This window comes from Cyprinodon tularosa, unplaced genomic scaffold, assembly GCF_016077235.1.
Source record: "Cyprinodon tularosa strain WSP-4 unplaced genomic scaffold, ASM1607723v1 ctg230, whole genome shotgun sequence".
NCBI classification, from domain to species: domain Eukaryota; kingdom Metazoa; phylum Chordata; class Actinopteri; order Cyprinodontiformes; family Cyprinodontidae; genus Cyprinodon; species Cyprinodon tularosa.
The window spans coordinates 255,470-278,971 of record NW_024038862.1 but is presented as its reverse complement, the minus strand read 5'-3'; the positions used below and the strand labels follow the sequence as shown (position 1 = coordinate 278,971).

Here is a 23,502-nt window from a genome sequence, read left to right as displayed (position 1 = left end):
CTTCGCCTCTCTATTAATGTGCTTGGACACTGAGCTCTGTGAACAGCCAGCCTCTTTAGCGATGACCTTTTGTGTCTTGCCCTCCTTGTGCAAGGTGTCGATGGTCTTCTTTTGGACAACTGTCAAGTCAGCAGTCTTCCCCATGATTGTGTAGCCTATAGAACTAGACTGAAAGACCATTTAAAGGCTTTTGCAGGTGGTTTGAGTTAATTAGCTGATTAGAGTGTGGCACCAGGGGCCATCAATTTTGAACCTTTTCACAATATTCTAATTTTCTGATATGATGAATTTGAGATTTTCATTTGTTGTCATTTGTAATCATCAAAATTAAACAAAATAAACATCTGAAATATATGAGTTTGTATGTAATGTATGAATATAATATACAAGTTTCACTTTTTAAATGGAATTACTGAAATCAATCTACTTTTTCATGATATTCTAATTTTATGACCAGCACCTGTATACATTGGAATATCTCTATTGAGTCTCGATCAAAATACAATATACGGTAATTAAATCCCTTATTTACATATCTATATATATAATACAAAAAACTATTTTAGAGCACTATACAAAAGTTGCAAAAAAGGAAAAAATATATTAAAATAACTGAAGATAAATATAAAAAAATTATTATGATAAAACATGATAATGCAAGTAAAATATATACAATTTTGTAATCTAAAAATGTAAAAGAGTAAGAGGTATAAATACAAGATTGTCTGTATTCTATATGGTAATTGTTATGCATTTACATAAAAAAACTCTAAATGAAAGTGAACAAGTGTAGCTATTTTAGCTATTTTCCTTTGCCACATGCAGTTAACCATGGATGACATACCGCTAAACTTTACTATTAATCTTCTCTTTTAGGAACAACAGTGCCAGCACTCCTCAACAGCACCTCGAACCAACTCTACCTTCACTTCTTCTCAGATATTAGTGTGTCTGCTGCTGGATTCAGGCTGGAATACAAAAGTGAGTTAAAACACTCAATCATTTAGCTGACATCAAACATGAGTATGTATTGTAGAATACCAGCAGGTCTTTCACAAAAAAATGCATAAATGCTAGCATTGTTTCCTCTAAAACCTCATATGTTAATCATATTTCATTTTCTATCTGTATTTTCCTTGGTCTCATCAGCGGTGTCTCTGACCAGCTGCCCAGAACCTGTAGTTCCCATGAATGGTATCAAGATTGGGGAGCGTCTTCAGATGAATAATGTGGTTTCTTTTCACTGTGAACCTGGATATACTCTACAGGTAACACCTGCTGCTTTCAAACAGACTTCAGTCACAAATTACCTTAGAAACTACATTGCTGCTTTTGTGGTAGGTTCGGTATCATCCTTGTCAGCTTTGCTTTTCAGTTTTCCATGAAACTGCACTGATGTACAAGAATGTACAAGAGCTGCAGGAAATGATCTGTCATGTCTTGCTAAGGTTTATTACATTTTTGTTCCTTTTTATTTATCATTTTGTTCAATTTTAATGAAAGGTACTTTAATGATTATACATAGAATCCTGGTTAAAATCATCAATACATTCTAAGGTTTGTTATCTTAGAACCAAGGAAAAATTATTTTTTAGATTCTTAAATGAAGTAAGCTAACTCCATAAAAGAATGAGAGGGTGTCATATTTACCACTTTTAATGAACTAACTGGATAAAAAACATTTTTTTTTGTCTTATTTTTTATTTTATTTTTTTTAGTTTGCTGATTTTGTGCATTCTGCTTCGATTTGGGCACAACTCATTGATGGGGGGCTTCAACAATGATCCCTGAATCTAGGACAACCGACAAGCCCTGATATGGACTTTATGGACTTTTTCTTAGCAAAAAACAGTCAAAAACATCATGAGCTCATTTAATTGGAATAAAAAAAAAAAATGAGTCCCTCCATAATTTAGCAAAATAAGTCAGATTAATATGAGAGACCAAGCTATGGATCTTAGCTCTTTCAGAAAATATATTTGACATAAAATATCTACCAGATGTAAAGGCTTGCTGTAGAACCCTTAGCTGATTCTACACAGTAAGAAATAAAAGTCAGCTGATTTCTGTTTTATGTGTAAAATATGTTTACTTATGAAATGAAGTTGATATTTCACAAACTCATTTAACAGTTAGTTAGTTAGTTAGTTAGTTAGTTAGTTAGTTAGTAAGCAAGCATCACTTTAGTTGTGTGTGATTTTTAAATCTTTATTTGAAAAAGGATCTGATTTTTCAATATTTACTTGTGTATACCCAGGTTTTAACAGTGTCTGAATTGATATGTTTTACTAAAATAGAATTGTGTTTATCCTCTTCACTTTGGTTTCAAGGCAAGATTCAATAATACATCGCTATTTGCAGCAAGCAAACAGAAACATACAAAGGGAGTTATTTGCAATGAAGTAGCAGAGAAGAAGGTTGTACTAATTGTTGCCTTCACATAGGAAGAACTGCTGTGCACAAACACTTAAACAGTCATTTTAATAAAAAAGGTAGAAAAACACAGCCAATATTGAAAACCAAGGTAACTTATATCTTAACTAAACTAAACTGATTAATATATCTGAATAAAAGATTAATAAATAAATAAATATTCCCAACATCAGAGCCAAGTTTTACACTTTTCCATTTGCTTCATTATTAAGGAATAGATTCATTTAGTTTGTTTTATGTGTTTGTTTTTTAACCACCAGTTCTGTTAGAGATAATATTGGTAGACTAACCGGATGGTGAGTTCTGTGCATGATGCACAGGATGAGAAGAATGTTGCTCCTTTGTACCAAATATGTTCATGTTTCAAAAATCATCTCTCAATGGTTGAGGTTTTATTAGCTCCACATCCCCAGCAACACCGTGTTATATCTGGTGCTGAGAAACATGCTTACTTTTCTTTTCTGCTTTGAAGAGCTCACTTCCTTTCACTTCAATCATCATAGATTAGAAAGTCTTGGATGAATAGATTTCCTTGCCTTTGATTATAAACAGGTGAGTCTGATCTTAGTTATGGCAGAAGCTATAAATAGCTGAGATTAAGGTATTAAACCTCAAGCTCAAATTCCTCTGAAGATATTAGGACCTCTTCCAGCAGTAGACTCTGTTGAAAGAGATGTGAGAATAAGTATATTAAACAGTTCAAAGACTTCACACCAAAATCCATATGAGGTCTCAACCTTTTGTTTTATTATAACGAGAACTTCTCCATAGTATGAGTAAAAAAATATAATCAAAAAGGTAAGCTGAGTCCAGATCTTCTATAGGCAGAATATAGAGACAATTATGTAATTTTCCCTACATGATAATCCCATCTTAAAGCCACAATAATAAATGACAATGGATAAAATTGGTCATGTATCTATCATAGATGGTCATCCGGAGACAGTTTCTGGGCTTACACAATAACAGCAACAGATATGTTACCATAGTGCAGTTTATTTATTTCTTTATATTGTATCTCCATCTTTTAACCTGAGTTATCTTTGCAGGGAAATTCTCACATTACCTGTATGCCTGGAACTGTCAGACGATGGAACTATCCTCCTCCTCTCTGCATTGGTAAAACCTGTTCTCATTTATTTTAATATGTTTTCACCTAAGTACCACCTTTTTTTCTTTCATAAAGTAAATGTTACATGACATTGGCATGGCTTTACATTGTACAACTTTGTACATTTGTTTACTATACAGTGGATTGCTAAAATAGTTAGACTCCTTCATCTTGGTAGTTGCTAGTGTGGGGTACCTATCGAACGGGGGGATTTATTAAAATAGGAAATTGGGATTTAACCTTTCTGATTCTAGGTGCTATGGATGGGGGGGTGTACAATTCTATTAGGTTCACAAATACAGGTATGAATTCAAAATATTTGTCTACGCATATGAGCACCCACTGACACACCTACAGTATGCACCAACATGAGATCACTCCAAAAGATTAAAGATCCTGCAAACACTAAAGTAAAGCTGGATATAATGAAGATATTACACAGTTAGTACACCATAAAGACATATGCTTTTTGTAGAAAAACCTGTCCCAGCACATGTAGGCAACCATCTGCATGGTGGGAGGAGACAGGACATGTTCGAAGAAAAGAAGAAAATTGGGACTCAATTCCAAGTCACAGGGTTCAGTCCCACAATGCTGCCCTTAAGAGGCCCGCCCCACTGGGAAACATGCAAGTGAAAGACTCCTGCTGTGGGGATATATTTTCTAAAATCGAAACAGGAAAGTCTATCAAAGTGTTTGCCAAGATGGATGGAATTGAATATTGAGCACTCCTGGAAGAAAAATACCTAAGACCGGCAGAGATATTACACTGTGTGTGAGGCAATAGCAGTAAATATACATTTAGGACTGCACAGGAACTTTTTGGATCAAAATACTGATGGTGTCTACGGAAGCCTCCCTTCTGTCTTTGACACTTCATCTTGAATAATGCGGTAATCAAATGCCTACAGGTTCTATGTACCATCATATCTGCTTACATTTAAGTGCTTATTTTTTAATATTTACTTTTTACATTTGATTATGTGTTTCATTATTATCCAATGTAAGTCACATATTTAAAGCTGACTTAAACAGTGGATTTGGATATCAACTTATTGCATGTCACAATCCTCTGATAAATGTGCCAAAGATTATCTTCCACACACAGGCCTCTTCTTTTTCCTTTCCAAAATAAACCAAAAAATATATATATATTACAACTGGTTTGTTTCTTTTTGCATTTGTAGCTTTAAATGAATGTTTAACCTTGAAAACTAAGTGAATTCAAAGAAAGAAACTGTATAAGGTTTCAACTCTCATTTGTAAAGAGTTTCTGCCTGTGAAATAGCCTTGACAAATGAGCTGTGCTTTTTGGAACAACCTACTATTGCCTAATTAGTTCCATCTCAACACTGTGACTGGATGAAACGGGAGGAAGATTCATCGTGTTTACAGGCATCAGCAGTTTTCTGATTACAACTGGTTTCTACAGGACAGTGTTTAACCCCTCGCTTATTCACTTTCTTTTTTCATTAGTACAACTCCCCATTTCCCCCGTTTTGTCTTTATCCACCGACTTTATACCAGTGTATAATTTTGTATTTACCTCTTACTCTGTTTTTCTTTTTTCATACTTTCCCAGCAGCATGTTCCATGTCCTTATTTACTAAGTTTAATGTTTTACTGTTATTTACACTTTTCCTTTATTCATTAATAAATGTACTTTTCAATTTGGGGTCAGGATATTAGAACTGAAAAGATTCTGAAAAGTTTTTCATTGTTTCAAGTCTTTTACAGATGTTATTTAAAAACTCAAGTCATTTATGAAGGTGTTATTCTGTTTTAACTAAAGATAAACATCTATTTTGTGTAAATAAAAATCCTTTTTTATTTACTTTGGTTTTATGCATCTATACTCCACTCGCTTACATATAATCTCCTCCTTACAGTGAAGTTCCCAAGGTATTTAGGGGATTACTACGGTGTTTTGGTGTGTTCACGCCTAATACTTTTTCAGGATCAACAAAATGTCACTTTGGACACATGTGAACATACAGTAAAACCAAGACAGACACAGCTGTAGGAGCATTCCTGCTTTTTCTTGTTTTTTCTTTGAGGGTCTCTTGTGTAGACTGATGCAATTAAAAGAGCTTTATTTTGGCTTTATTTTCATTATTGAGTGGGGAAAAAGATTTTAACTTGTTCTTAAGATAAAAGAACCTCATAAAACAGTCATAAGTCAGTTAATCAAAATTATTCTCTTATTCTGTTGTTTAGCTGCAGACCCCTGTATACAGGTGGGAGATAGTGCTGTGAATTTTATGATTTCCCACTGCCATTTATAGCACCTAAACATAAATATGAAGCATTTTTTTAGGTTTTTGGTAAAAACTGTGAGTATCATGGCATAAACCTGAATATTCTTCACCATCAGTTCTTTTAGTAAATGTAGCTAATAATTAGCACTCTAATAAAATTAGAGCACTAAGGATCAAAGCAGTCTCATTTCACTTATACATAAAAATACCTTAAACACACACACACACACACAAACATATATATATATATATATATATATATATATATATATATATATATATATATATATATATATATATATATATATATATATATACATATATACATATATACATATATTTTATTTATTTTTTGTTTGTGGTTTTATGCTGACCTCTCTGAAGGAGGCGAGATCACGGCTCGGATGCTGTGTCGGTCTCCCTCCTAGGCAGCTACTGGATAAGCTTCTCTGATTGATCTACTCTTCGGACAACCTCCACGCTTTTAACACTTAAAGTGTGCTGCTCCAAATGCTCGAAACGCATTACAAGACCTCTTGAGGCACATCCACTCTAGACTTTGCATGTAAACCGGTCGCCCCGGGCTTTCAAAAACTAGTTTGTACTAAATGTAGCATAAGTTCCTGTATCTTTAGGACTATATTACCTCTGTAAACCTTTTCATCCATTCGTTTAATGTTACCCAGTATCCTTGTAGTTTCTTGATATACTGGAGAATGGTGGCGAGTGAGGACTCCCTTATGTTTCTGAGAAACTGCAGTGTCCATTTAGACAATAGTGTTACATGAATGGTCTTCCCAGGCTTGGATTCCCTAGTTTTATTTATGTACCTGTTGTTACCATAACCTAATCTCAGTTGAAAGGGAAAGACAAGGATCACATGTTGCATTTGTTTTAAAGTGTTTTATCTGAATCTTTATTTTTTTTTTCCACTGTGCCTTGGTTTTCAAAAAGCTTGGTGTGGTTACTTAGGTTTTATTTTGTACTATTTAATGTCTGTCTGTCTGTCTGTCTGTACATTTATTTAGTAAAAGCTAATTAAATGCTTTTTCTGCTAGCACAATGTGGTGGAATCCATGAGGAGATGGAGGGAATGATTCTCAGTCCTGGTTTCCCTGGTAACTACCCTAGCAACAGTGACTGCACCTGGAGAATATACCTGCCTGTTGGTTACGGTAGGCATCCTTACAGCCTTGCAGGAGATATTAAACTAACTATTCTGCAACTAATAGAAGACATTTCTTAATGTGGTTTACTACAAATTTACATTCAAACTCATGTGCAGGATTACTGGGTTTTAATTTCTAATTCACATTATTTTTATTATTTCCCACTTTTGTTTCAACTCTATGTGTCCCAGGAGCCCACATACAGTTCCTTAACTTCTCAACGGAGGCCAACCACGATTTCTTAGAGATACGAAATGGTCCCCTTGATACCAGTGCTGTGATTGGTCGATATAGTGGCCAGGATATCCCATCATCTCTTCTCACTACCTCCCACGAGACCACAGTTTATTTCCACAGTGATCACTCGCAGAACAAACCAGGTTTCAGATTTGAATATCAAGGTAAGATCACAAATGTTAAGAAATGTATGTAATCGCTGTCTAAGAAAATGACTATTTAAGGGAGTTACACTAACCCTTAATATAAGACGTTTATCAATCACCAACTGTTAAACCCAAAATAGTCATTAAAAAGTTTATATTGATATAGAGGAATCCACTTAGATTTATAAAGTCTTAATACCCTTTAAACCTTTGTAGATTTTGTGATGAACAAACTCCATCTAGTCTTTTATTTAGAGTATACAGGTGCTGGTCATAAAATTAGAATATCATGAAAAAGTAGATTGATTTCAGTAATTCCATTTAAAAAGTGAAACTTGTATATTATATTCATACATTACATACAAACTCATATATTTCAGATGTTTATTTTGTTTAATTTTGATGATTACAAATGACAACAAATGAAAATCTCAAATTCATCATATCAGAAAATTAGAATATTACTGAAGACCAATAAAAACAAAGGATTTATAGAAATGTTGGCCAACTGAAAAGTATGAACATGAAAAGTATGAGCATGTACAGCACTCAGTATTTAGTTGGGCCTCCTTTGGCCTGTATTACTGCAGCAATGCGGCGTGGCATGGAGTCGATCAGTCTGTGGCACTGCTCAGGTGTTATGATAGCCCAGGTTGCTCTAATAGTGGCTTTTAGCTCTTCTGAATTGTTGGGTCTGGTGTATTGCATCTTCTTCTTCACAATACCCCATAGATTTTCTATGGGGTTAAGGTCAGGAGAGTTTGCTGGCCAATTAAGAACAGGGATACCATGGTCCTTCAACCAGGTACTGGTAGCTTTGGCACTGTGTGCAGGTGCCAAGTCCTGTTGGAAAATGAAATCTGCATCTCCAAAAAGTTGGTCAGCTGCAGGAAGCATGAAGTGCTCTAAAACTTCCTGGTATGTGGCTGCGTTGACCCTGGACCTCAGAAAACACAATGGACCAACACCAGCAGATGACATGGCACCCCAAACCATCACTGACTGTGGAAACTTTACACTGGACTTCAAGCAACGTGGATGAAGTGCCTCTCTTCTTTTCCTCCAGACTCTGGGACCTTGATTTCCAAAGGAAATGCAAAATTTACTTTCATCAGAGAACATGACTTTGGACCACTCACCAGCAGTTCAGTCCTGTTTCTCTTTAGCCCAGGCAAGACGCTTCTGACGCTGTCTGTGGTTCAAGAGTGGCTTGACACAAGGAATGCGACAGCAGAAACCCATGTCTTTCATACGTCTGTGTGTGGTGGTTCTTGAAGCACTCACTCCAGCTGCAGTCCACTCTTTGTGAATCTCCCCCACATTTTTGAATGGGTTTTGTTTCACAATCCTCTCCAGGGTGCGGTTATCTCTCTTGCTTGTACACTTTTTTCGACCACATCTTTTCCTTCCCTTCGCCTCTCTATTAATGTGCTTGGACACTGAGCTCTGTGAACAGCCAGCCTCTTTAGCGATGACCTTTTGTGTCTTGCCCTCCTTGTGCAAGGTGTCGATGGTCGTCTTTTGGACAACTGTCAAGTCAGCAGTCTTCCCCATGATTGTGTAGCCTATAGAACTAGACTGAAAGACCATTTAAAGGCTTTTGCAGGTGGTTTGAGTTAATTAGCTGATTAGAGTGTGGCACCAGGGGCCATCAATTTTGAACCTTTTCACAATATTCTAATTTTCTGATATGATGAATTTGAGATTTTCATTTGTTGTCATTTGTAATCATCAAAATTAAACAAAATAAACATCTGAAATATATGAGTTTGTATGTAATGTATGAATATAATATACAAGTTTCACTTTTTAAATGGAATTACTGAAATCAATCTACTTTTTCATGATATTCTAATTTTATGACCAGCACCTGTATGTGATAGACTGGCACACAAAGTAGTGTATTATTAGAGTAAAGGAAAAAATTATGCTTAATTTCTAAATAATTATGCGAATAAATATATGCAAAGTCTGACCGGCACTTTTAATGTGTTCTCGTTTTTATATTTTATTGTGCAAGTGACCTTTATTCATTACTGTCTTGACGTAGTGAAAATGAACTGTTTTGAGAGCTACAGCCAATAGCCGAAATTAATATAGTGGTATATATATGTATTTTTTACCAAGCTTTTCCAGATCAGATGGAGAGCGCCTGTGAGCAGCAGGTTTCAAGTCTTTTTTGGTAGACGAGTAAATGTTAAATGTGTCATTCTCACACAAGTACTTGCATAGCTTTATGTTTTATGCTGCTGTCCTGCTGGAAGGTAGACATCTAGTCAGTCTCAACATTTTTTTCTGCGGGGTTCAGATTACCTGATTAACACAATCATAAAGGGTTTAGGTGTGTGTTGGTTTTTGTCACATATTTCAGCCTTGTTTATATCTTCTACATGTTGATTGTGCTTTTAAAATAACTGTTAAACAAGACTTTCTTCAGCAATGGCTATGGATTTGCCGATAATTTTCACTACATTTAAGGCTCCATATATGGAGCAGACTTTTAGTACCGTATATGTCCTGTCAGCAAAATCACCGATCTGATCTGTGGATGGCTGCAGCTCATCCAGGGTTGTGATGGTCCTCTTGGCTTCTTTTTAGAGTAATACTTTTCTGGGCCAACCTATACGTTTAGATGAATGTATGCTGGGGTATAACACTGCTTTTGTTCAGAGCATGAGGTATTTTTTTAACATTATAACCTGAACTGGACTCATTTGAGTGAGGGACTCCCAACACCAATAGGTTTAATACTTTAAGAGATTTTTTTTAATTTATAATGTTTTTTGACGTGTTTTTAGGTAGTGTAACATTATTGGTAAATTATTCTTCACGCTGACTCTAAAAAAAGAGAAAGGCTAATTGTCTATTTTTTTAGTATCTAAAGTAAGAACAGTTGAACCTGTGAACAGCGGTATCACGGTTTGTGAATTAATGGCTCTCACTTCATATCTTCATTAGGTAAATTACCCTTATCTAAATTTGAAACAGGCAACCAAAGTTTATATTTTAGTGATTCAACAAGCATGCCAACAACTGCAAAGGTAGTATTGTTCATTTGCATAATTATGGACAAATTAGCATATAAATCAAGCTTTGTATTTGCAAAATCCCCCTTTCTGCAGTATTTGCATGAGTTATCTTCCATAAAGGGAAACTGCGATCCATAGAAATCAAATCCTTTAGTCATTTTTATATCCCTTCCATCAAGGCTCACTGCCTGCTCTACTCATGTATCCTAAAGGGGAAAAAGTGAATTATTTACTCTCAGTACCTCTAGTAACTGCATCATACTCCAGCAGCACATTGCAAACGTGCCTCTAGTGGTTTTTCCCTTCAAACTGAATGAGTGGGAGGTGAAGGAAGACAGACTGGAACAACAGTGATATTTGGATGGGGAATAAGAGAACAGGCAATTTTTTATACATGAATTAAAGAAGCTTTCTAATCTGCTCATTAGATATGTATTGGCATTTATAGTCCAATCTTAACTGATTGTTGCAAAAGGAGTTAATTTTTATTTTTGCTGTACTATGATTGATGAAAACATTTTAGCTTACAGTAGTAGCCATTCAAAATTTCACTCTCCCCTACAATTCCTTTTTAAACATCAGTCTTTTTACTAAAATATTCTGTCATGACTTGTGGACATTAAGATCTAAAGAAAAGCGTCATTTCCTGGTCAGATCCTGTAATTCAGTGAAAGGCTTGAGTCAGAGTAAAAAAATATGCAAGAAAGGGTACCTCCAGTGGCTGGAAGTTGGAGGGGATTTCGCTGGGAGTTGGAGGGAAGTAGGCGTCCAATTCAGCTGGCGTTTGACTGGGAAGGGCCCTGTTGAATGGCTGCTGCTGTAACAACGTGAGAAAAGCTTCAAGAGGGTACAAATCATGATATTAAAACTAGTGCCTGGTAGGGGATTTTATTCCCATTATAGTGTCCTGTTAGTGTACAAGTAGACTAGAAAAAACAAATAACACCATGTTGAGGTTTTAATCTTAGGTTTGTATTTGGGGGCTGTGTGTTTTTGGTTAAAACTGTTAAAAGCGACAAGACGAGAAAAACATCTGTGCAATAAAAGCCATCTTAGAAAAATCTAGAATCAAGGGTCATTGCAGAGACACTGGTCTATGGGTTGCAGGATATTTTTTATTTCTTGGAGGAAAAAACATACCTTTCTCTAGTTTATGAGTCCAACTATTATATTTGAGAAAAATAATTAAAATAGGGATAAAAAAATAAGGTATGGGGTTTAATTTCTTTTGTTTAAGTAAGCATGGAAACAAATAAGTATGTATGAAAATATCATGGCATAAAAGATAACAAACTGAGTGGCAGAAAATTGCCATTTACAAATCTCCTACAGTTAAATCAAAAATGTGTTTGCTAAACAGATCTCAAATTGTTTGCATAAGACTGAAATAACAAAAACTTCACCAGAAGATGCAGCATTTTTAGATAATTAAATTTGAGGACCAGATTTGGATTTGTTTAAAGTAAACCAAGACACAGTGGTAGTCAAACGTTGTTTCTCTTGCTGATACTTCAGAGATCAGCTTCTACAAAAGATGAAAATATTCTAATGGGAATTATCTTCTTATGACTTCAAACACAAAATCCGTGTCTTTTAATTTGGTAGCGGTTATGTTAAGGTTTACTTTTAAATTGCTTCCAATAGGCAGGTTCATTCATCATGTTGTATGATTTGACTTACAGTGCAACAAATAGAGTGGATTTAGTAGTATGTCCAACAGTTTAATGGGAAATGCAATTCAGTGGCTTGGTTAATATTATGCAATTCAGCAAAGCACTACTAATATGACTGGAAAAATTACAGAGAGGTTATTCAAGGGCAAATGTAGAAAGTTGTAAACTGACACTACTTGGGTTGTGCAGTTTTTAATTTATAAAGACTCCTTTGAGTGTTTTGTTTTGTATAAAAGTAGCCATGGGTTATTGCATAATTAAATTGGGATATAAATAAATAATAGAATTTGCCTTTGATTTTCCTTCAGCGTATGAGCTACAGGAATGCCCAGATCCAGAACCGTTCCGTTATGGAGTAGTGGTTGGTGCAGGCTATAACGTGGGCCAGTCCATTTCCTTTGAGTGCTTGCCTGGTTACCAACTGATGGGAGATTCCATCCTGACCTGTGAACATGGCACAACCCGCAACTGGGACCATCCATTTCCTCGCTGTGAAGGTAGGTCACAACACCTTCCCTTCAATACCACACTAACATTGAAATATGTTGTATTTATAAGAATATTGGTAAAATAATTCCAGACATGCATGAATGCAAGACTAAACTCATTACATGATAACTTCCTGTTAGGAACTTATAGACCTTTTACATCATTATTGTAAAATGCAGCCATGAAGATAATGATTATCTATTATGAATAATGTAATTAAAGTGAGTTATTATCCCTCATTAATGAGGCAAAGTAGTCTTTAATGAAAATCAATGCTGCGCTAAAGAGGAGTGGAGACAAATAAAAGATGAATAAAAGAGGGCTTCAATTGAAAAGGAAAAGTAATGGGAGTTCTTTCTTTTGCCGTGTCCTTGACACACATTCTCACGCTCCAGCTGTCGATTATTCAATAAGGCAGTCAAAATTACAGAGGGAGGTGATGGCCGTGACAGTGAAATTCTGAATAGGGGAGCAGGGAGATAAATGGAGGAGAGGGAAGAAGCAACCTGCAAGAAAGCACGGGAGATAATTTATTTTTTAAGTTGTTTTCTTGTTTCAGGATTTTTTTTTTTTTCATCAAATTTTTCATTTTTCATGGATTTGTTTTTGTACGCAAACACAGAGTTTATTTTATTTTAGTTTTTTCTATTTTACGATAATACATTTACAGTCTAGGCACTTACAGAATGTGGATTACTTTGTTTCTTTTATGAGTCCCACTTGACCCTGTTGCAGTAAAACTGGATCTTTAGTCTCAGGCACTGCTGTATTATCATAGATTTCCTTTAAGGGGACACAAGTGCATTGATTTAGCCATCTGCGCTGCACTAACCTGCTTGTTCTTGCATTATTATTATACCATGTTGTATGTGCGGAGTTGACCTTTCACTCCTAAACTCCTCCTTTCTCACCACCTGTTTTTCTTCTCATTCATTTTAAAATTATAGCATAAAAGATTTGTGGGTGAAAATTCAACAACATGAGTGGATATTGTTTAGAGCATTACAATTTAGGTTCTTGTTCGTTGTCAGTAACTAGAAAGGTAGAAAGAAGTTGGAAGATAATGATAAAAGAAAATGAGCAGGCATATTGCATCATATCATTCCATATTTAATTAGTTATAAATTTATTCCCCCCAAAAAGTAATCTTAAAACATTTCTGCCTTCAGTATTCGTTTTATACTTTACCAGATATACCCTTTTCACATGTTAGGTTTCAGAGGCTTAGTACTCCATGGATCAGCCAGAGTGATAACTCTTCAAAGTATTTAGATTTTTATCTGTGAGTCTGATCAATAGTTCATTTAACAGGTGACTCAGAGGTTCAAGGTTAAGCCAAGTGGGCTAAAACAGCCAGCTGTGTGACGTGAACGCACATGAGCCGGGTGGGGGTTTGGGTTGGATTTTATACATGTAGCAATCCAAGAGTTTCCTGTTAAGCCCAATACCCTCGCCGGCTCTCTAGTAGCGCCTGCACTGCTGCGATTACTATTCCGCCTGAGTTTACCCTGCTCATCCACCGTGGGTATGAGCAGCACCAGGGGGAATGTCATGCGACTTTAAACCTCTCAGTTAGAACTTCCTGAATTTAAAAGGAATATTTAAAAAAATGCAAAATTCTTATGTTGTTTGGAGGCTGAGCGCAGTGATTTGAACTAGTTTGCAGTTGTTTTATACCCAAAGGTATCAGTCGTGTGTGCAACTAAAGATTCAAATGTTAGCAATCTAGAGATTCTTATTCTGTGACAGCTTTTCTTGTAAGTCTAAATTTATACATCCATGCACATCTACTCCTTAGATATATATTATGTACATACACACTCCTATAAACACGCATCAGGAGCCTGGTGCATGCTAACACCCCCTGCCTCATCCTGCACTCTTTTACTACAGCCTCAATGGAAAAGGGTTGAGCCCTTATCTTTGCAAAACACTCTATCCAACTCCCCTCTTACTAAAAGGCTTTGCTGGCTAATCTTAAGCTCATACAAGTGCCTGGGCAATAGAGGAAGAGTGAAGTGAAGAGAGAAAGACACCGAGAAGGAAAGCAAAAGAGGTGGAGAGTGAAAATCTCCCTTTTCTGTTTATGTGCATGTCTTGTACAGGATTCCTGAGCCACTGAATTATATATATTTTACTTAACTTTGTCCTTTCCTCCACATTCTCTTAGTGCCTTGTGGTGGCAACATCACGTCAGACAACGGGACCATCTTCTCCCCTGGATACCCAGAGGAATACCCAAACTCAGCTGACTGCACCTGGCTCATTTCAGTGGCTCCTGGCTTTGGAATCAAACTGAACTTCACTCTGCTTCAAGTTCATGGCCCACATGACTTCATAACAGTCTGGTAAGATATGCCAAGGATAAATTACATACTTAAACAAAATACCTTACATTAATGATATGTTGTGCACACCTTTGTTTAATATAGTTAGTCTAGCTAAATAAATGTTGATATTGTGGGCATTGTTTGTGTTTAGTACATGTCTGACCTATTGACAGAGGTTTGAAGCTATTTTCGTTTTCCTTTGCAAACTATAAATAGTTTTTATCAAAAGTGGTGGTAAAATATTTATATTGGGGGCAACTCTTAGCAGGTGTATAAGAAGGCAGTGACTGTGGAACTAGATTTTAATTATTTAAAACTAACACAGAATGGTTTATAGTTGACATTTAAACTTGTCTTTAGCCCCTCATATCAGCAAATAGCAGTTTTGGCACTGATTGCTGTAAAAGTTCCTGCCTCATCCCTAGGGAACACTGATCCTGTTTGTTTTTGTTTTGTTTTTTTATCTCTGAGATTCTTAAAAGGTCAGCTAACATTTCAAACGTTCGGGTTCCATTTCAAAAAATTGTTTGAAAGCTTAAAAAGACTAAACAGAGCAAGTTTACAGATATTTACATTCAACCACTGCTAAAGTTTGCACCAGGTAATTTCCAGTCAATGTTTGGAAAAATCTCTAAGGTATGCAAAAATGTAAATCCAAGAGCAAAAGATTATTATATATATATATATATATATATATATATATATATATATATATATATATATATATATATATATATATATATATATATATATATATATATATATATATATATATATATTAGTGCTGAAACAATTAATCTGATCAATCATGATAATTGATTATTGAAATAATAGTCAACTAATTTAGTAATCGATAAAGACTGTAAAGTATACCTTTGGCGCACAGAGAGACCCAATTAGAGCAATTAATTGTAAAAGATATACATAAATATTTTGCATTTAAGTTAAAAAATAAATATGTTTTCATCTGTCAATATGCTCTATCCAGAACCCCTCCAGTGGAAAAGTATTAGTTTCATCTGGTTTAGTTTTGCAAAAAAAATATCTTTAAGGAACTTTTTGCTATCTGATTATTAATCGAAAAAAGTACAACCTCTTTAGCAATAATGAACAGCCAACTTAGAAAAATACAATTTGTCCAAAATGTATCTATCCAATAGCTTTCTACTGCTTTTCTGAATATAATTTTTTTCATTCCTGATACTAAAAGTAACTCTAAGTTCTGTGGTAACAACTCAAAAAGTGTGATAATAAGCTCACCCTGGTAATGCATGGTGCATTTAATGACCATATAGAGATTGTAATTTTTAATCTCTCTCAGATGAAATCTTTTTATGAAGGCCTGAAGATCTCCAATTCCACCATCCAGTTTCTCATTTCACCTCAACTTGAAGTTGTTTTTTACATGCGGTCTTATTGTTGAAAATACTCAGCTTTGGCATGGCTTTCTTTGTTGCTCAATGGTTACATTATATTTGTTAAACCCTGGGAGAACAATAAGAGGAAGAAGTTATTTTTGGAATTTTGGACGACTATTTTGTGTCTTAATGGCTGGCTGATGTTCTGAGGGATGATGCTTCCTTTCATGGTTTACATATGGGTGGACCTGCCATATGTATAGCCAGAGACAGAATTTTACATGCGGAATGGTTTCCAGTTTCTTTTGATCCCTTGCTTTCCTAAGAAATCAGCCAAATGTATCAGCTCTCATTGATACCAGAGATGAGTCTGCCAGTCTCCTAGGCAACTGAAAGACCACACAAAATGTCGAAAATCTGTGGGCTGACAGCTGTGTTTTAGGGTTTTTTGATGACGGAGGATTTCATGTCAAACTCAAAGTAATACTCTAAATGACCATTCTCATTGTTCTGGGGCTTTGTCTTTCCTATGTCAGTAGTATCACTTGTGATCTTTTCGAATAAATTCCAGCACAGTCAAGATGTTGACTAAACATCTCACATTCCCCACTTTCAGTTAACATTGCTGTGAATCTATTCACCAAACCACTGAGCCAAGGAAATGGGCCCCATAATGGCAGCTTGGCTAGAGTGCTGTCAGACAGCAGTCCCCAGCCAGCCGTTTCCAGAGCTGCTTGTAATCTCCCATGCCCAGTATGACAGCCAAAGACAGATGGTTTCTAAGCTGAATGGTTGTGGCTGAAATCTGGGAGCTGGCTTAATTGGCCATGCCCCCACCAGGGGGACTGCCAAAGCAGGGCTTCCACTTCCAGAGACACTCCCTTTGGATGTCTGTTACCAGGAGCAACGCAATCCAGACCTGTCGTTCTGCTCTTAGCTGTAATTTCTACTTTATTCTGGCATATTAATATAAAGCAAGAGAGCAAAATGTGTTTGGGTTTAACGAGAAGAGAGGCTTCATGATGCAGGGGAATAGAAGCTTGATGACACATGTCATGCGTGTAGTGTAGTCTAGCTTAATTTTTAGAACCTTTCAGCATTTTTAAAGTAAAAGAACCTAAGATAGAGCAATACTTTGGGCTGGTATTAGCTTTTTTGTTGCATACGTGCATGCATTTTGGATTCATTAGTATATCCTGCAGCAAAGATTTGAGATAAGATGAAGAACATGCATTGCCACCTCTTCTATTTGCTAAACATTGTTCATGTTTTCTTTGATTTGCTATTAAAAATTATTATTTTTTTGTTTACATGGATGTTGCATTCAACAAGGCAGCACATACTGTACCATATCAGTTACTCATATCAAAGTAATTGTCATTGTTCCGTCATTGGATTGAAAAATACTGTGTTGGTCGATCTTCAAACATTACTAGTCAGTATATGATTAGTGAGAGTCACTTGCTCTGATGTTGTTTTAGATGGTTAGTTTACCTACAATATTTATACCCCTTAGGGACGGTCCACAGGAGACAACTCGAAAACTAGGTATCTTCACTGATGGAGAGCCCAATGACCCACCCCGTAGCACGTCCAATCAGGTGTTGATACGGTTCCGCAGCAACACAGAAAAGGGCGGATTATTCCAAATTAATTATCAAGGTATGTACCTCACTATCTTCTAGTATTTTTTTAATTTGTGTATATCTGTGTTTGACTCCTTTCATATCTAATACATTAAATTAAGCTTACAGACTTCAGTACTGCCTGCCCCCGCCCATCATTCCTAATGCCGAGATCCTGATGGCAAGCAAAGAATTTAAAATCGGTAGGTGGATATAGTCTCACATCAATTTCATAGAGTACACATACAGATTCAGACACACAACCACTGCTATTTAGACAATGCTCTTGTTTTATATTGGATTTTGTGCCATTGTGACTTGGGAAAGTGTTGCATGCTAAACCATTAATCCCAACAGGGAATTACATTCCGGTTTTGACAGTTTACATTGCTTTAGGTAGAGCAACACTTGCCATCATTTAAATTACATGGCAAAGAATGAGAGTAAGTAATCAGAAGAGAGACCATGGGACCACTGCTCATAACATATTTCTGTTGTCTTCTATAAAATAGACATGAAGTTTCCTCACTTCTTTATTTTCAACACTGTATGATCAGTTGCTATTATGAGCTACATTTCCACCATCCATTGGGAGTTTATTATTATGGTAATGTACTCTTTTTTTTCGGAGAGAGTCGAAAATTGCACATACATCTATGCTAGGAATCCATTTTACTGTTGCCACCACTGATTTGTCTCTGACTTTATCTCTTTCCACCTCTCTGATCAGGTGATATAGTTCGCTACAGATGTCTACCAGGCTACCAGCTAAGTGGAAATAGCATCTTGACATGTCGACTAGGAACACACTTAGAGTTTGAAGGCCCACCACCGTCATGTGATGGTAAGAGTTTATGTGCAACTCCCAAACAGAGTACTTCTTTGAAATATGTGTGGGAAATGATAAACTTGTAAACTACAACTTAGTTTGATTCTGTGTCATTTATTTTTTACTTAAAAAGAAACTCTTTATATATTCTAACATTGTCCAAATTTGCATGGGCTCGACTACCATGTTGAGGCATTGATCAACTACCGTCAAATCCTAAACAAAAGTTATTTTCACACTTGGCACTTTTCATGCACCATAGCTATCGTACAGGTAGCTACATCTGTTTAGCCACAGCATACAGATCAGATCACACAACACATGCAGAAAGGTAAACTACAATTCTCAATACAGTCTCTAACTCTGTAAATGTTAATGTAAACAATTTGAGTGTTATTGATTAATGGCGCAACTCCAATAATGCATCAATAGCAGGTATCAAGTTTGGTTTGGTCAGGAACTCTGATTATTTTTAAAAAGCTTACCAATACTTGGACTGGCATTGGTTATTTTTAATTTCTTAATATCCTAATGGAAGTGAATTTTCCTTTAGAATTTAATAAAGCATTATTGAATTAAATATTATAAATAAATGGCAGATTAACTGAAGTAATAGAAGATATGTTGGTAAAACACACACAAAATATAAATGGTTGTTTAAAAGCTAATCATTCACAAAAAAAAAAAGAAAAAGAATTTTAGCCTCAAACTGTATAGATGGGGTTTCTATATCTTTATTCTGAGCAGAGTTTTGTATTATTGGTCTAATTAATGTTTGGAGCATAAGCTGTGCTTTTCTTTCTTTCTGTCTTCTTAGTTGTTCTGTAGTCACAAAGCAGCATACCAGCCACAGTTTTTGTAGATAGGGTTCCATTTCGCTAAATTATGCTTGACTCTCAGGAGGTGAGGGATGGTACCTTTAAAGCATGCAACAGATATTGTTTTCCCAAAGGATTCCCCTTCTCCTTATACAGAGACTTAGATTGATACCATCTCTATAAAATTGGTCTCTGGCTGCATTGAAAGGTTTCCTCCCTTTTGATTGTCAGGAGACCAAAACTGCATACATCTTTCTTTAGTAGGTTTCAGACTTTAAGAGTTTCTTGTATATCCCTGCTGGGTAGTAGTGGAATAAAAGGGCGAATTTGATAATTGGTAGTTATTTAGAATGAGGGGATAGAAAACTATTCTTTTCAACTTGCATTAGGGGAAAAAATAGAAAAATAAAACAGATCTATATTGTTTTGTTTTCCCCAAATGTATTTGCAGCTACTTATGTAAAAAACGTAATCTTCGCCTTAAAAATATTTGACCCTGGCACAAAACGTGTATTAAGGCATGTATTGCTTTCTCAGTTTCCTGTCATTTCACATGCAATAGAACATTAATATTATTAATCCTCTCCATGATAAAGGGACAATGGGCCCATAAGGGTAACATCGTGAGGTAAGGGATTCTGGAAGTAGGAAATGAGGAGATAAAGAGGATCAAAGGAAATGGAAAGTATCAGAAGAATATGATCCAGCCCTGGATGAGGTGACTTTATAAATAAAAAGGCTGGTCTTTTCTAGAAAAGGTGGAGGAGTCACCATAAACCTAGTGAATGAGAAAAGAGTAGGACAAAAGTGTAAAGGTAGGTGAGGAAGAGGCCGGGAGACACTTAGTTGGAGGGCAGTGAAAAGGCGACATGCACAGCTCATTGAAATGCAGGGGACATGCTGGCTGCAGCTGCACCTATCAAATCACCACGTCTTGCTCTGACAGGCACAACCATTTCTGCTCATCTAGGGGCAGCCAACTACTCCACCCCCACAAACACGACCTCACAGATTTTACACACTATATTCTGCCGGCCTACACAGTGCATGTTATCATTCAGTGATAGTCTTTTAGATAACCAAAGCCAATTCTGCATTCTTAGCACTGGTATACCCACTCATCCTGACTCACAAGCATCAGACATCTGTTCTTGCATAACACGTACCCTTTGTTATATATTCTGTTTTCTTCGAAATTTGTCATTGTCAAAGCCTCTTATTTTGGTTTATTTGTTTTATATTTGACTTATTATGCAGGCAGATGTACTAAATCCACCTCAGCATAAGGCACTGCTTAGAAGCAGTAACCTTAAGGAAACTATTTGCAGTTATTCATTTTTCTATGAGTTCTTTGTACCACTTTAAGGCACTCCACAGACTTTGTTACCTAAAGAGTTGATGCATATGAGTTATTTTAAATGGCCAATATATATTCTTACTCTTAAAAAACCGACTATGTAAGTTCGGAGAAGACTGAAGACTGACCGTCTTTGGCCAGGTCATGTGACCTGGAAGAATGCATTGCTTTACAGCGACAGGCTCTTATACAGTCATGGAGCCAAGGCTATTGCTCTACTATTTTTCCACCTGCTCAAATACTGGTCATGGCTGAGGCAAGGAAAAAGTTGAAACCTTCTAAGGAAGCTAAAAAGAGAAAACGCGAAAGGGATCACGCCTGAGGGAAAGCATGATTCGATCATCGAAAGGCATTTGTTCGGTTTTGCAGGCTGAAAAAAGAAGCCAAATTTAAAACCAGTTTTCTTTTCTCAACTTTATTATTAGACTGACAAATTAACACTTTGCTCCTACTATACAGTCATACATTTTTTTATTATTTTCTGATGTTTATTAGAAGCAAAATACAGGCAGTTGCAGGTCTAGTACCCCAAGTGGCCAAAAGTTACACTGTAAGTCTTTAAAATGTTCCTTTATTTCTATAATTCAATTCATAGTAAAACTAGTACACCACAAAGATCAATATATCATGGGTGATAGATTTCAGCCATTTGCTTTTAACTTTCTTATTATCGCTTACAACTACTTAAAAGCCCAAAGTGTCAATTCCAATATTGGTGTTATCAACAGACGATCAACACGCAAACCAAGGTTTCCTTAACAGCCTAACTTTCAACAGGCTGTTGGCCTCCAGACCATGCTGCATTTCTGCAGTAATTCATGTGAAATAAGGCCATGAGTTTTACCTTCTGGATTGACTGACTAACATAAATCTCCATCACAAGTATAATTTAAAATTAACCTCCAATCTATAATGCTAATTATGTGCTATGACTTTTACCAACTTCATATACAGTAGTTACAAAGCTGTAACATAAGTACTAAGTATAGCTTTAGTCTGTTTAAAGACTCTTAGTTAATCATTCTAAGAATAATTGGTTAAAACCATCAATTGAAGGTTTTTTCCAATTGTTTTGCAATAGAATTAAAACTTTACCCCTAAATCAAGACTTTTTTTACCTCCGTATTTTAGTCATCAAATTGAATTAGTTTATTCTAATCCAGGCTAGTGTTGGATTTGTCATCCATACACACCGGTCAGCCTGTCATACTTCCTCAGCTTACCTTAAAGGTCACCATAAATGCACATCTAATGTGGTCCAATTACAGAATGCTTTTCTACAAGGAAGTTTCTTAATTAATTCTTAGGGAAAAAAAATCTAAATATCCATCAATTTCTGATCATATATGGATTATATATATATATATATATATATATATATATATATATATATATATATATATATATATATATATATTTTTTTTTTTTTTTTTTTTTGTTCCTTTAAATGTCAGCCATGTGGATCTTAGCTGATATGCATTTTTTTTCTTAACATTCAGAGCAGTGATTAGTTTTAAAATTTCTAACAGTTAATAAGTTACCCTAAAATATGTACTGTGACCTATCAATTTTGTCAGCTCTAAGACAAAGCAAGGGTAGCTTCAAACTCACTGGTGCTTCTTGAAAGGTCACTGTCTGCACACATCTCCTCAGTGAATTGATTGTGTAATGAAATGTACTCCTATGGTTTATGTTCTATTCCCAGGTCCAATAAGTTTCATTATTATTGATGGGTTTTTAAGACATTTAGGACTTTTAACAGCTTTGAATTATATCTGCCTCGATAAATGTATATTCAATCAATGCAGTTCATGGTAACTTAACTTAAACTTTCTGTGCATCTGAAACTAGAAGTACAAAAGACATTTTTGACATACCGAAAATGGACCATTCTTTAAAATTATTTGGGCATATTTTCAGCCAAAGCTGTTTTTTTATTATTTCCTGTAGATTAACTACTGCTTTCCAATATACGTACATTGAAAAAAAAGTTAAGTCCATGACAAAGTTGTGCCAAAAATAGTAGAATGTTGTGACTTAATTAGATTTTAAAGAGAGGGACAAAATTTGGGAATCTGAACACTAGTGATGTTATGAGATGAGCCGAGGCTTTGAGGCGTGGGTCAGGGGGCGTTTCCCCGATGTGCGTGTCGAGGCGTGATTCAGTTAGGGGAGGGGCCAAAATTGATGACGTCCGAAGCCTCTCTACCGTGATACCACGTAACCGCTTCAGCAAGTGCTTCAGACCGCGCTCAGCCTTACTACTTAGTCTAGATGTGGGATATTGTAGGAGATTTGCTGTCAGTTGGAGTTTTGATAGATTTTAAGAATAGATTGGTTGGTAAAACAACCAATTTAGTTGGTTGGTTAAATCTCTTTTGGTTAGATTAAACAATATAATGATCAGAATTTGAGCAAGCCACTGGTTACAGTTGTAACATTAGGGTTAACTAGTGTTGCTTTCTACTGAGCAGTCACCATTGCTAGTGGTGTCAGTTGTAAGACATTGACTTCCATTCCTGAGTTTGTTGGTTCAAGACCCATCTTAGACTTTTAAAAGCTGCAGTAATACTTAACAGGTATTTTGGGTCAATGTGACTAATTTGTATTGGTTTGGCCTACAGTAGTACAAATATGGAT

At 35.8% G+C, this 23,502-nt stretch overlaps 1 protein-coding gene across 1 annotated transcript in view; it reads left to right on the top strand.

Moving 5' to 3' along the window:
* csmd2 (CUB and Sushi multiple domains 2) overlaps positions 1-23,502 on the top strand; it is a 375,721-nt gene that overhangs the window by 285,851 nt on the left and 66,368 nt on the right. The window contains exons 38-47 of the mRNA XM_038286837.1: positions 877-981; positions 1,150-1,268; positions 3,483-3,552; positions 6,861-6,977; positions 7,163-7,372; positions 12,365-12,553; positions 14,716-14,893; positions 17,750-17,895; positions 17,981-18,061; positions 18,589-18,702. Of these exons, the coding sequence (XP_038142765.1) occupies positions 877-981; positions 1,150-1,268; positions 3,483-3,552; positions 6,861-6,977; positions 7,163-7,372; positions 12,365-12,553; positions 14,716-14,893; positions 17,750-17,895; positions 17,981-18,061; positions 18,589-18,702 (1,329 nt within the window). The remainder of the gene's footprint in view (positions 1-876; positions 982-1,149; positions 1,269-3,482; positions 3,553-6,860; positions 6,978-7,162; positions 7,373-12,364; positions 12,554-14,715; positions 14,894-17,749; positions 17,896-17,980; positions 18,062-18,588; positions 18,703-23,502) is intronic.